Below are 14,832 nucleotides of genomic sequence, written 5' to 3'. Positions count from 1 at the left end.
CCAGTGACTGGCACTGAGACACACCTAGTCACTTCAGTTGCTGACAACATGGGCCAGGGAGCACCTACACTCCCAGTCTGAATCCAGTTGCTGGCATCAAATCCACTCATGTCAGTCTCACCAGTGACTGGCACCTAGTCCTTATAACACTCACACACACAGGTCAGAGAGTGAGATTACACACAGCAATAGTTATGGATTTATTAAAAGCTAGGACAGACTGCAATAATCAGCCACAGAGCTTAGTCAGACCAGTGTACCGAACAGCCCCATGTAGAAGAATGAAGCTGGGTTAATTAGCATTGATAATATACAGCTGTGGGTTGGCTTCAGGGGCGGCAGGTTGGTAGATGTAGATAAGGTGCAGCTGTGGCTGGTTCTGTTAAGTGGTTGAGAGCCAATGGAGAGAGAGCAGAGAGGAAGAAGCAAGAGGAGAGAAAACATGTGCCTTAGATAAGGTGAAAGTAGCAGAGGGACTGGCATGAAGAGTGTGTTGTATGAGATGGTAAAAGACCTTGTTGCAGCTTGATAGTCTGGAGAATGCTGAGACAATTGGTGCCCTGTGTAAGACCCTTCAGATTATGAGACTGAGTGTAATGAGCGGTGACAGCAGTGATGGCTGTGCTGGGGGATGTTTGAAGTTTTGAACAGTGATGGTGGTGCCCAATGTAGTAGAGAGAGGCGGGGATAGCCTGCGATCCAGATCGTGTTTGAGATAGGTGGGAAGAGCCTAGGGATCTGGATCAGACACTGGTAAAGGTGAGTCATTGGGATCAAAGAGAAGGAAGCCTGACTGCTGTGGAATTTAGAGACTGAGGGTAACAGGCGATAGTGGCGGGGTACACAGCCAGATGTGGCAGCAGCCTGCAGCGGTGGTGGGTCCGGCTAGACAGTGGTGATGGCTGTGCCAGGGGAAGGTGTAGGAGCAGCATGGTGCTGTGAGCGGCTCCTGCCGTGGCTGCTGCTGCTCGGCCTGGTGGTATTCTTGCCGGTATTTCTGTATTCATTGAAGGTGTCTCCAGTTGAAGAAGAAATGGGCAACCACAAGGATGTTGAGAAGTTTTTCAGGACACAGAATGATGTGTTAGTGCTGTATTCTAGATCTGCTACTGCTGAAAGCTCACTCAGGTTACTGTCCGGTATGATCCAAGAGGTGAAAGGACAAGGCACTATAAGTTCATCAGAATCCCTCTCTGAAGAAATCAAAGTCCCAGATGCTAAAAAAGCAGATAAGAAGAAAGGTGATCAACCTGCAGAAGCTGAAAAGCCCAAGAAAAAAGTGAGGAAGGAATATGAATTCAGGGACAAGTTGTCCGAATTGTATGAGAAGTTTATTTCTAAAAAGTTTGTGATGGTTGGTAATTAAATGAGGTATAAAATCTTAAAAAGAAGGAAAAAAAAAAGGGGGGGGGGGGGATTTGTAGAGGCGTTATAGAAGACTGTATGAAAAATCTATTTGTAAAAAGGTTGTAATGATTGTTAAAAACATAAGGTATGAAATGTTAAGAAAAAAAGGGGGAATTGTAGAAGAATGAAGCTGGGTTAATTAGCATTGTTAATATACAACTTACAACTGTGGGTTGGCTTCAGGGGCAGTGGGTTGGCCAATGTCGATAAGGTGCAGGTGTGACTGGTTAAGTGGTTGAGAGACAATGAAGAGAGAGCAGCGGAGGAAGAAGCAAGAGGAGAGAGAACATGTACCCTGGATGAGGTGAGACATGGAGAAGGTAGCAGAGGGACTGGCATGAAGAGTATGCTGGTGTGAGATGGTAAAAGACCTTGTTGCAGCTTGATAATTTGGAGAGGGCTGCAACAGCCCCATTTTATATGACTATCCCTTTTTATACCTGCTTTGTTCCTTCCCAATCCCTTTCCCCTAAACGTTCCCTAATAGATTTTAGAACAGGTTCCCCTTGAATATCCCAAATCCTTATATACCTCTAGTTTCCTGCTTCTTATCAGTTACAAAGACCAGGTGGCCCTCTCCAAAGCATGTAGTTTCTTGATGGCACATCAGTTAGTGACCAGAGACTTTTGGTCCTTGGCATTGTCTCTGTTATCCCTTGTCTACCAGGTTTGTGTCTCTGTGTGTTCTTGTTAATGGATTCCCCCTTACTTATTATCTTGTTTTGCATTGAAAAGGCCCTTGATCAGATGGACTCCTTTTCCACATACCCTTACACTCAGTTTGTCCTGTAGCTCTTTTGTATCTATTCACAGTTCTGCATCCGTTAGATCCCTCAACGCTGTAAGCACTGCAAGACTCCCAGCAAAACACAGATTATCATCGTTGTTATTTAGATCAATTAAGTAGCAGAACTTTTCATCTAATTTAGAATTGAAGGATTGACTGTAGAGGGGACTGGAGCATCTCCCTTATGAGGAAAGGCTGAGGGAGCTGGGCCTGTTTAGCCTGGAGAAGAGAAGACTGAGAGGGGATCTTATCAATGTTTACAAATATCTTAAGGGGAGTGTCAAGAGGATGGGGTCAGGCTCTTTTCAGTAGTACCAACCGACAGGTCAAGGGGCAACAAGCACAAACTGTAACACAGGCAGTTCCATCTGAATATGAGGAAGATCTTTACTTTGAGGGTGACGCAGCACTGCAACAGGCTGCCCGGAGAGGTTGTGGAGTCTCCTTCTCTGGAGATATTAAAAATCTGCCTGGATGTGATTCTGTGCAACCTGTTCCAGGTGAACCTGCTTTAGCAGGGGGTTGGACTAGATGATCTCCAGAGGTCCCTTCCAACCCTGACCATTCTGTGATTTTATGATCTGCAATGTCCACACATGTCATGCATCAACTATAGTAGAATCAAAGTAATATAACATAAAAAAACACTATGCTGGAATTAAGTTTGGGATCACTTGTAGCGATCCTAACCAGGAGACTACTGTACACTGAAGAGTTAGTGATATACATAAACATTTAACCTGAGTAGACCCAGGCCCAGTACTGTGCTGTGCTGCACTTATAGCTTAGTGTGCTGAACTGTAAGTGCACACTTATAGCTTAATGTAGCCTGATTCTGTGATAGGAGTAAGACACATTACTGTGCCTAATGTATTAGCAATGACGTTACCACTCTTTATTACCTGTGAGGGTCACTATGGTAAACCACAAATATTTAGAATAGAAGGGAATGTGAAGAAGAAGAAAAATCCACTACAAGAGAAATCTCTCTTTAATCAACTAAAAATTTTACCTTGAGTGAATTTAGTACATATACTTGTTAAAAAGCCAGAAAGATTTCAAATTGTAACACTAAAAATTAGCTACTGGGCCTGTAAAACAAACATTAGTAATACAGTAAAATCAATGTGTTTCATTTAAAAAAAAATGTACCTTGTGAATGGAACATTTATGCAAATCTCACCTTGTCACTGTCATTGCTGCAAATGTGTTCTTGATGGATTGACTGGCATTGCAATGAAGTGCCAATGCTACCTACAAGAGAAGCGGGGGAGGGGAAGGAAAAAAATTCATTAAAATTAAAACCCAATTCCTATGAATGCTAAAAATAGACAACTGTATCAGCAGGAAACTAATTTTACACAGCAGAGATATTTACTTGCCAAACATCTTTAATAGATAGGTCTTATATTCAAGACAATAAGCAGCAGAGAGACATTTTTTAGTTTGCCAGCAATAACTTCACCCAGATTTATTTTTTAATTTCTTAAAGATAACAAAATTCGCATTTGTTCATATATCCAAAACAAACATATAAACATATGCGGTAAAGTGCATAGGACCAAACTTAAGTAAGGACTAAGCTGTACTGAACCAAAATAGTTAGAAGCTGGGAACAGCTTTTGGCTGATGTGCAAATGGCTATATGTATAGAGTCTGTACACTGTGGAAAAAATAAAAAAAGTAGAAAAAGCAGTCTCATTTGTAAAGCTGAATTATTACATAGTTTCCTTGCAGAAGATGTACCTAAAGCATTTCCTTAACAATTTCTCACTGTTTTTAAAGTTTTGAAATGTGGATAATTTTATTTTGTGATTTCACATACAGCATTTTTATACATCTTTGTGGTCCATGTTTCTTTGGACCATAAGAAGACTGATCAAAGATCTTGTAAGAATGCTTGACAAAATACAGACTAGACACAGGCAAAAGTCATTGCCAGTGGAAGGTCTCCTTAGACATCTCTCCCAACATAGTTATTTGGAAAAAAAATTGTAATATTTCATTGCTTATTGTCATCACTACTTTAGTTAAAAATTTATCAGACATTAAAATTGCTTTCAATACTTTTTTCCTGCTTTTAAAGTAGAAAGTCAAGAACCATGTGTTTCAGTTAATTTCCGAGTACATTCACTTCGCTGTAAACTTATTTTGTTTAAGGACACGATCTTCAAAGTTAATTTTTTAGAAAAGTTTTAATCCCTCCGTTTTCAAATTGAAAGAATGCTTAAGAACATGTCTTTTGGTTATGTACTCCCTCCACAAATAATCCCATAATTGTATTTTAGGAAAGAAAAAAATTGTCAGAAAAATTGGTAGAATCTTCCTGTTAGTCTGAAAACCCCTCACACATGATTTCAATAAACTGAAATTGTTAAATAGTTGCAGACTACTTTAGTACATAAATGTAATATATGGCCATAAAACCTAGATAGATTTTGGACTTGAACCTAAAAAACTGATACCAGTTGCAAACTACATAAATTGATCCAACAGTCACAGCTTATTTAAAAGTTTTAGCATTTGTGCTCACAAGCAAACTTTGAAGTTAATCTAGATTTCTATGGTGGGTTCACATTGTCTGGATACCAGGTACCCACCAAGCCACTCTCTCACTCCCTCTCCTCAGCAAGACAGGGGAAGTTTGTGGGTCAAGATGAGGACAAGGAGATTGTTCACCAATTACCATCATGGGCAAAACAGACTCAACTTGAGGAAATTAATTTATTGCCAAACAAAAATAGAGTAGGGTAGTGGAAAGAAAATCCCAAAACTTAAAATCACCTTCCCCCCACCCCCCTTCTTCCCAGGCTCAACTTCAGTCCTGACTCTTTACCTCATCCCCCCTCCCCTCTGCAAGGGGACAATTAATGGGGGTTGCGATCAGTCCATTACTGCCACTCCTTCCTCCTCACACTTTTTATGTGCTCCACCGTGGGGTCCCTTCCACAGGAGACAGTTCTTCACAACCTTTTCCAACACTGGTCATTCCCGCAGGCTGCAGTTCTGCTCCAGTGTGGGTCCCCCATGGGGTTGCAAGTCCTGCCAGAAAACCTGCTCTGGCATGATCTCTCCATGAGCTGCAGCTTCCTTCAGGGCATACCCACCTGCTGTGGCATAGGGTCCTCCTTGGGCTAGAGGGTGGATATCTGATTCATGCCAGGACTCTTAATAAATTATGGAAAGTGGCTTAGCAAGCTCCTCTGCCAGCTGCCTCAGTACCCTTGTGTGGATCCCATCTGGCCCCATAGACTTCTGTGTGTCTAAGTGATGCAGCAAGTCACTAACCATTTCCTCCTGGACCGTAGGAACTTCATTCTGCTTTTCCTCAACCCTGTCTTCCAGCTCAGGGGGCTGAGTACTCTGAAGGTAATTGGTCTTGCAATTAAAGACTGAGGCAAAGAAAGCATTGAGTACCTCAGCCTTTTCCTCATCCTTTGTGGCAGTGTTCCCTGCCACATCCAATTAAGGAAGGAGATTATCCTTGGCCCTTTTTTTTTGTTTCTAATGCATTTGTAAAAACATTTTTTGTTATCTTTTATGGCAGTGGCCAGCCTGAGTTCTAGCTGGGTTTTCACCTCTCTAATCTTTACCCTGCATAACCTTGTGACGTCCTTATAGTCCTCCAGAGTTGCCTGCCCCTTCTTCCAAAGGTGGTAAACTCTCCTTTTTTTCTGAGTTCCAGCCAAAGCTCTCTGTTCAGCCAGGCTGGTCGTCTTCCCCGTTTCTATAAATACATTAACAGCAAAAGGAGGACTAATAAGAATCTCCATCTTTTATTGGATGCGAAGGAAACAGTGAAAAAGGATGAGGTACTTAATGACTTCTTTGCCTCAGTCTTTAATAGTAAGACCAATTGTTCTGAGGGTACCCAGCCCCCTGAACTGGAAGACAGGGACGAGGAGCAGAATGAAGCCCCCATAATCCAAGGGGAAATGGTAAGCAACCTGCTACCCCGCTGAGACACACACAAGTCTATGGGGCCAGATGGGATCCACCCAAGGGTACTGAGGGATCCTGCAGAAGAGCTCAATAAGCCACTTTCAATCATTTATCAGCAATCCTAGCTAACCGGGGAGGTCCTATTTGAATGGAGGTTAGCAAATTTGACGTGCATCTACAAGAAGGGCTGGAAGGAGGATCCAGGGAACTACAGGCCTGTCAGTCTCACCTCAGTGCCAGGGAAGGTTATGGAGCAGATCACCGTGAGGGCCATCATGCAGCACGTACATGACAACCAGGTGATCAGGCCCAGTCAGCATGGATTTATGAAAGACAGGTCCTGCTTGATGAACCTGATCTCCTTTTATGACAAGGTGACCCACTTAGTGGATGAGGGAAAAGCTGTGGATGTTGTTGTCTTCCTGGACTTTAGTAAAGCCTTTGACACTGTTTCCCACAGCATTCTTCTGGAGAAACTGGCTGCTCCTGTCTTGGATGGGCGTATGCTTCGCTGGGTAAAAACTGGCTGGATAGCCAGGCCCAAAATGTTGCTCTGTATGGAGTTAGTGTTAGTAAAGAGTGACTGGAAAGCTGCCTGGCAGAAAAGGATCTGGGGGTGTTGAACAACAGCCAGCTGAATATGAGCTGGCAGTGTGCCCAGGTGGCCAAGAAGGTCAACAGCATCCTGGCTTGTATTCGGGCATAGTGTGACTGGCAGGACTAGGGAAGTGATCATCCCCCTGTACTCGGCACTGGTGAGGCTGCACCTCGAATACTGTGTTCAGTTTTTGGCCACTCAATGCAAGAAAGACATTGAGGTGCTGGAGTGTGTCCAAAGAAGGGCAATTAAGCTGGTGAAGGGCCTAGACAACAAGTCTTATGAGGAGCGGCTGAGAGAACTGGGCTTGCTTAGTCTGGAGAAAAGGAGGCTCAGGGGAGACCTTATTGGTCTTTACAACTACCTGAAAGGAGGTTGTTGCTAGGTGGATTTCAGTCTCTTCTCCCAAGTAACAAATGATAGGAGGAGAGGAAATGGCCTCAAGTTGCACCAGGGGAGGTTTGGATTGGATATTAGGAAAAATTTCTGCACCAAAATGGTTGTTTAAGCATCAGAACAGGCTTCCCAGGGAAGTGGTTGAGCCACCATCCCTGGAGGTATTTAAAAGACATGTAGACAAGGTGCTTAGGGACATGGTTTAGTGGTGGACTTGACAGTGCTTGGTTTATGGTTGAACTCAATCAACCTGTGATAGATAGTAAACTGTTTGTTCATCAATTTTAGTTAAAAGATAATGGAGAAGGAGGTTGCCACAGAAACTATATAAGGCTAACTGCAAGGCTAACTATATTGCTACATTGTGTAAGACTAACCGGAAGCGCTCAACTAACCAAATGTGGTAAAGCAAGATAACATTGTGTGGGGGTCAAGGAAGCAAGGAAAAAGGAAATACAGAAGTACGAGGCGAGGAATTCATGACGTGAAGAAGACAAGGAGCTTTCATCCCCACGACCACCAGGAAGCTGAAGAAGACAATGAACGACCCCTTAGCAACAAGCCACACAAACGCAGAGTATACCACTAAAGGAGACACGTATACCGGAAAGCAAAGGGTATAAAACCAGTGACTCTCGGGAACTGGGTGCGCGCCGTTGGTGGAGCAGGAGACTCCCCGGCCGCCCAGCGCTGTTTTGCTTGTTGCCGCTTGCTTTAATAAACTAATTTGGCTCAATTGGCTCTGGCCCTGACCAGTTATTATCGCCAACATATATAACAAATTTGGTGCCGTGACTCGGATAGAGGCAATCTGGTGGGAAGCCCCATACAGGGAGGCGCCCCGCTGAAATTCAGCGGCCCTGACTGGGTGCTGTCACACCACATCCTCTACCGTCGATCCCTAAATTTGACAACAAGCAAAAGAAAGCCAGAAAACCCTGTAATCTTTGTGCACGAAGCCCCGGATGAAGACGCAGGAGTGCGTGAGTATAGGCCGGTGATCCGTTCAGTTGGGGTTGGGTGTCCCGGAGTGTGCTGTGTGAGATGTCCAATTGCGGGCGAAGTGAGTGCGAACCCCTTAGTAGTGCAGCTCCCATACCCCGTGAGCGGCTGGGTCACAAACGGGGGGCAGCGAGTGTGTGTGTGAGAGAAGGTACTCCGGAAGATGGGACAGAGAAAAAGCAAGCCCTCTGTTCCCATGGGCGGAGGACCCCAAGTTAAGCTCCCCCACATACCGCCAGATAGTCCATTAGGTTTAATGATTAAAACCTGGGATGCTTTCCCCTCTAGGAAAGGGAAAGATAAGGCAAAAATGATATATTATTGCATGGAAAAATGGGGTGGCAAGCATATCAGGGGAGACCACCTCTATTGGCCAGTTTTTGGATCCTTTAAGGATTGGATTTGTCAAGCTCTGAATATATATGTGAATTCTAAGGAACCCTTTAATCTGGAGGAAAGCGAGTACGCTGCCTTGTGGATAGTTACTGAGACCAGGGTGAACCTCTTCACGTTAAGCGAAGAGAAGAAGAAAAAAACTAGGACGGAGGACGAGACACCCGTGGTGCCCCCACCATACATTCCACCACCTCCCCCTCTTACACCCTTACCACCACCCAATCCTACAGCCCCCATACATTCAGGGGATTCGGACTCAGATTCCGGCACACCAAGGGTGGAGCGGTGGGTGACCCGGAGTCAGACGAGAAGGGAACAAGAGGTACAGGGCTTATTTCCCCTTCGGGAAGTCGCAATGGGAATGGTTCCCCAGCAAGGTGGGGGACAGGCTCCCGGGATTGGATATGTAGCTATACCCCTTAATTCAGGGGATGTTCGGGAATTTAAAAAAGAAACGGGGCATCTCCTGGAAGATCCTTTAGGGGTGTCAGAAAGGGTCGATTAGTTCTTGGGGCCCAATATTTATACATGGGATGAAATACAAGCTATTTGGGGTATTTTATTCACAACTGAGGAGAGGCGAATGATTAGGGCAGCTGGAATGAGGATATGGGAACAGCAACACCAGCAAGGTCCACCTGGGGATCAGAAATGGCCATTACAGCGGCCCAATTGGGATAACCAAAACCCTAACCATCAAACAGAAATGCAAGACCTCAGGAACATAATTATCCAGGGAATTAAGGAATCTGTCCCAAGGGGACAGAACATAAACAAAGCCTATAGTGAACATCAAAAAAAGGATGAAGATCCCACAGAATGGTTAGAGAGACTTAGGAAGAACTTTCAATTATATTTGGGAGTGGACCCCAACACCCCTGCGGGGGAAGCATTGTTAAAATTCCAGTTTGTGGCAAAATCATGGGTGGACATTAGGAAGAAGTTAGAGAAGTTAGAAGACTGGCAAGCTAGAGGCTTAGAGGAATTGTTGAGAGAAGCTCAGAAGGTATATGTCCGGCGGGAGGATGAGACTCATAGGAAACAAGTAAAAATGATGGTGGCGGCAGTTCGTGAAGGACAAAGAGTAGCACCCCCTCCAAGGGTAGCTGTTTCTAGGGGAGAAAAGGGCAATCAAGAAGTGGGGAGAACAGGAAGAGAAAAGGAGAAAGGAGTAATATGTTTTTATTGTGGAAAGAGAGGACACATGAAAAGAGAATGCAGGAAAAGGGCAGCGGATGAAAGGATGTTCGAAGAAGATTAGAGGGGTCAGGGGCTCTATTTGCTGGGGACCCGTGAAAAATCTGAGCCCTTGATAAAATTAAAAGTGGGTCCCCAGCGACAAGAAATCGAGTTCCTAGTGGACTCGGGAGCAGAAAGATCTACTGTTCAAAGATTACCCCAGGGATGTTATTCAGGCAAAAGGAGAACCTTTCGGAGTCCCTATAATAAAAGATGTATTATTTGAAACCGATTCGAAAATAAGTTTAGGATCCCTGTTGTTAGTCCCCGAAGCTGATTATAACCTGTTGGGAAGGGATCTAATGACTGAATTAGGAATTAGCCTGGAAGTTATGAAAAACAAATTAAGCATTAAATTGTGCCCCCTGCGCACGGTAGATGAGGAAAAGATAAATCCTGAAGTATGGTACACACCCGACACTGTAGGAAAGTTAAATATTGAACCCTTTGAAGTAACAATTAGAAACCCAGAAATCCCTATAAGGATCAAACAATACCCTTTGTCTAAGGAAGGGAGACAAGGCCTGAAACATGAAATTGACAGACTATTAAAACAAGGGTTGCTAGAACCCTGCATGTCTCTCTTTAATACTCCCATACTACCTGTAAAGAAAGCTGATGGAAAATATAGATTGGTACATGATTTAAGAGAAATTAATAAAAAAACTGTAGAAAGGTTCCCAGTGGTAGCCAATCCCCACACGTTATTGAGTCAACTGGGACCAGAAGATAAGTGGTATAGTGTAATAGATTTAAAAGATGCATTTTGGGCATGTCCCGTAAAGGAAAACTGTCGTGACTATTTTGCCTTTGAATGGGAAGACCCAGACACACATAGGAAACAACAATTGAGGTGGACAGTCCTTCCCCAAGGGTTTACAGAGTCCCCTAATCTGTTTGGACAAGCATTAGAACAAATTTTACGAAATTATGATTTGGGGAAAGAGGTGACATTAGTACAATATGTAGATGACTTATTAATAGCTGGGAAAGATGAGGAAGCGGTCAGGCAAGAAAGCATAAAATTATTGAACTTTTTAAGTCTGCAAGGACTAAAAGTGTCTAAACCTAAGTTACAATTCGTGGAGAAAGAAGTAAAATATTTAGGACATAGGTTAACCAATGGCACTAAAAAACTGGACCCTGAGAGAGTGCAGGGAATCCTTTCAATTCCAGCCCCAAGACTAAAAGACAGGTCCGACAGTTGTTAGGACTGTTTGGCTATTGTAGACAATGGATTGAAAACTTTAGTGGGAAAGTAAAATTTTTATACCAGAAACTAACCAAGGAAGGATTAGTGAAATGGTCTCCAGAAGATGAAAAGCAATTGGAGAATCTTAAAGCAGAATTAGTAAATGCCCCAGTACTTAGTTTACCAGATTTAAAGAGGCCTTTTTTCCTGTTTGTTAACACTGATGAAGGGACAGCATTTGGAGTTCTGGCCCAGGAGTGGGCTGGGAGTAGAAAACCCGTGGCGTACATATCCAAACTTTTAGACCCCGTTAGTCGAGGATGGCCAATGTGTTTGCAAGCCATAGTGGCCACGGCCTTATTAGTTAAAGAAGCAGTAAAAATAACTTTCGGAGGCGAACTCAGAGTTATGTCCCCACATAATATCAGAGGAGTATTACAACAAAAAGCAGAGAAATGGATTACTGATGCAAGGTTAATGCAGTATGAAGGGATCTTGATATCATCCCCTAAGTTAACACTAGAAACAACCACCTTACAAACCCCCGCTCAATTTTTATACGGAGAACCTAGTAAAGAATTAACCCATGATTGTCTTAAGACCATAGAAGAACAGATAAAAATAAGACCAGACTTAGAAGAAGAGGAACTGGACGAAGGGGAAAAATTATTTGTAGATGGATCTTCTAGGGTAGTAGAAGGGAAAAGGAAATCAGAGTATTCTATCATAAATGGGAAAACCTTTGAAGCTATAGAATCAGGCCCTCTTAGCCCCAGCTGGTCAGCCCAAGCATGTGAATTATATGCAGTATTGAGGGCCCTAAGATTACTTAAAAATAAGAAAGGAACGATATACACAGATTCTAAGTATGCTTATGGGGTGGTACACACATTTGGAAAAATATGGGAAGAAAGAGGCCTAATAAATTCACAAGGGAAAGGGTTAATCCATGAGGGATTAATAACACAAATCTTACAGGCCCTGAGAGGGCCAGAGAAATTAGCTATTGTACATGTACGAGGGCACCAGACGGGGCTAAGTGCTATAGTGAGAGGGAATAATTTGGCAGATCAGGAGGCCAGACGGGCAGCCTTGTTACCCTTACGGGTTAAAGAACAGACCAGAGAAGACTGTCCTAACTGTGGTGGAGACTTAGAAGAGGAGCCATGTTATGCATGCTGGGAGGACTTCGGGGTAGACGGAATACGCTGTGCTTGTGACAATCCAGAGAAAAAACATTGTCTTTTGCATGGCCCCATACGTACTCTTAGTTTTACTACACAAGAGAAAACCAAATTAACCCAAATAGGAATAAAAGAAACACCTAAGGGGAAATGGGAACTACTGGATGGTAGAGAAGTCCTCCCCAAATCACTTGCCTAAAAAATACTACGAACAATTCACGAGAAGACCCATTGGGGAACACAGGCATTAGTAGATCAATTTACCATTAAATATATGTGCATTGGAATTTATAATTTGGCTAAACAAATAACACAAAGCTGTATAACCTGTCAAAAGGTTAACAAACAACAGCTAAGGAAACGGGTAATGGGGGGAAGAGAATTAGCACACCGACCTTTCTCCCATATACAAATAGATTTCACTGAATTGCCAAAAATAGGGAGGCATAAATATCTGCTAGTAATAATAGACCATTTAACTCATTATGTGGAAGCGTTCCCTACCGCCAGAGCTACCACTCAAACTGTAGTAAAAATACTTTTGGAGGAAATTATCCTGCGCTATGGGATAATAGAGATAATTGACTCAGACAGAGGCCCGCATTTCGTGTCAAAAGTGGCGAGGGACGTCTTCTCAGCACTAGGAACCCAATGGCAATATCATACCCCCTGGCACCCGCAGAGCTCAGGAAGAGTTGAAAGAATGAATGGAGAAATTAAGAAACAATTAACCAAATTAATGCTAGAAACAAAGATGTCATGGATAAAATGCCTCCCTCTAGCCTTGCTAAATCTAAGAACACAACCCCGAACAGACGTAGGGATTTCCCCTTTTGAAATGCTTTATGGAATGCCCTATGATATGGAAGCCCCTGTGGATCATTCGCGTCTCGAGAACTCTCAAATTAGTTTGTACATAACACAATTAATGACTAGAAGTGAGGAGTTATGTAAAAAGGGCCTTTTAGCACAGCGTCCCCCTTTGGATATAGCAATCCATAAAATTAGGCCAGGAGATAAAGTATTAATTAAGACTTGGAGAGAAGCATCTTTGACACCTCGTTGGGAAGGACCCTATGTTGTTTTGCTTACCACAGAAACAGCTGTAAGAACTGCTGAAAAAGGATGGACTCACGCTAGTAGAGTGAAAGGACCTATTTTGGTAGATGCCGAGAAGCCCTGGAAAATCACTAGCATGCCTGGAGATCTGAAGGTCACCCTTCAAAGATAAGGACTTGAGGCCGGATTAAAATTGCTACTAATGAACTCTGTACAATTAATCCAAGGGACCCGATTTAGTGAGTTGGCCGGATTTAGCTATGCTATTGTTACTGATTTTAGGGTTCATTGTGGGATTCAAGATTGTAATTGTTACCCCTTTGTATGCTTTGTTTGTAAAGTTTGCCAAGAATGGTGGTGGACTCATTGTTATGGAGGCAGACTGCCCAGGGGAATTTGTGGAGAGTGCTATCGAATAGAGAGAAAAATTACTAAGACAACCTTAAAAATAGGAGAAATAACTGGAAAAATACCGAAACAATCTCGCGAATGGTGGGAAATATTTGTTAAAGGGGCTAATCCTGCAAATTATTGTTACCATTCCAACGAACCAGCCCCATTAATAGTCCAAATTGTAAAAGGGTGTTGCCGAAAAGTCCTAAATAAGATCCAGTGGATCCGGTGCGACTTACAAGTAAAAGACAAAAATTGGGAATCGTACAAGAACAGAAAGGGGCGCACTAATGAACCTCCCAGACATTACCTCTGCTGCCGAGAAGATGAAACACCTCGCGGCTTGCAGCAACCAAGTCGGCGAGCGAGGCAGAGAGGAAGAAAGGTGTGGAGGCAAGACCCCACCGAGTGGGACAGCGCTGAGGCATTGCGAGAAATGCCCCAGGATTACTGATTCCCTAAAAGAGCCCGGACAAAACACCAGGAAAGGACTTAGAGGCAAACACCTGGATATAAGGGAAGAATTTAAAATTAAAAAGATAATAAGAGGACTGAGACCCCACCCTTTCTGGCAAACTATTTTAGTGATTTTGGGAATGTTTTGCAATCTGTTAAAAGGGGAATATGCTCACCAACCCTTTAAATGGTCTTTGATTAGAGGGGAAGATAAGAAGCCTTTACAATCAGTAAATGTGGCTGGGTCCCCAACCTTCCAGGTGTCCTTATGCGATTTGGCACCCAACGACCCTTGTTTAGATAGACAGGGTTTCTACATATGTCCAGCATCAAATCCAGGAAAAAAGTATTGCAATTGGCCCGGACACTACTATTGTGCCCATTGGGGATGTGAAACTATTGCATATGGATTCGAACCAGGAGGAGGCCCAGACAAATATCTAAAAGTAGAATGGGGACCAAGAGGATGTAAGCCCCCTGAGGCATACCAAGCCCGAAGTAACCTCCGCCGCCTGACCCTTGGGAATTGTACATACCTATACCTAAATGTGACACAACCCCATGATGGTGGATGGATGATTGGAAGAACATGGGGATTAAGGTTTTGGGAGACAGGGACCGACAGAGGAGGACTATTTCTTATAAAAAAGGAACCTCTGCCCAATGACTATCAAGCTGTGAGCCCGAACCCAATAATTGGTAAAGACAAACTACCTAAAGTAAATAACAAAATACTTGCAGAAAATAATAGCACCCTAACACCAGAGAGTGAGCCCCTCAT

The 14,832-nt window shown here is 43.4% G+C and overlaps 1 protein-coding gene across 4 annotated transcripts in view; it reads right to left on the bottom strand.

Annotated features, from left to right (window-relative positions):
• Positions 1-14,832, bottom strand: part of LOC129783108 (E3 ubiquitin-protein ligase RNF38-like) — a 176,530-nt gene that overhangs the window by 95,176 nt on the left and 66,522 nt on the right. For all 4 annotated transcript variants that reach the window (XM_055792816.1, XM_055792814.1, XM_055792815.1 and 1 more), the window contains one exon: positions 3,378-3,448. In XM_055792816.1, coding sequence (XP_055648791.1) covers positions 3,378-3,448 — 71 coding nt within the window. The remainder of the gene's footprint in view (positions 1-3,377; positions 3,449-14,832) is intronic.

Source organism: Falco peregrinus, chromosome W, assembly GCF_023634155.1.
Source record: "Falco peregrinus isolate bFalPer1 chromosome W, bFalPer1.pri, whole genome shotgun sequence".
Taxonomy (NCBI): domain Eukaryota; kingdom Metazoa; phylum Chordata; class Aves; order Falconiformes; family Falconidae; genus Falco; species Falco peregrinus.
Note: the sequence above shows the minus strand (reverse complement) of the source record. Positions and strands in the feature narration are given on the sequence as shown.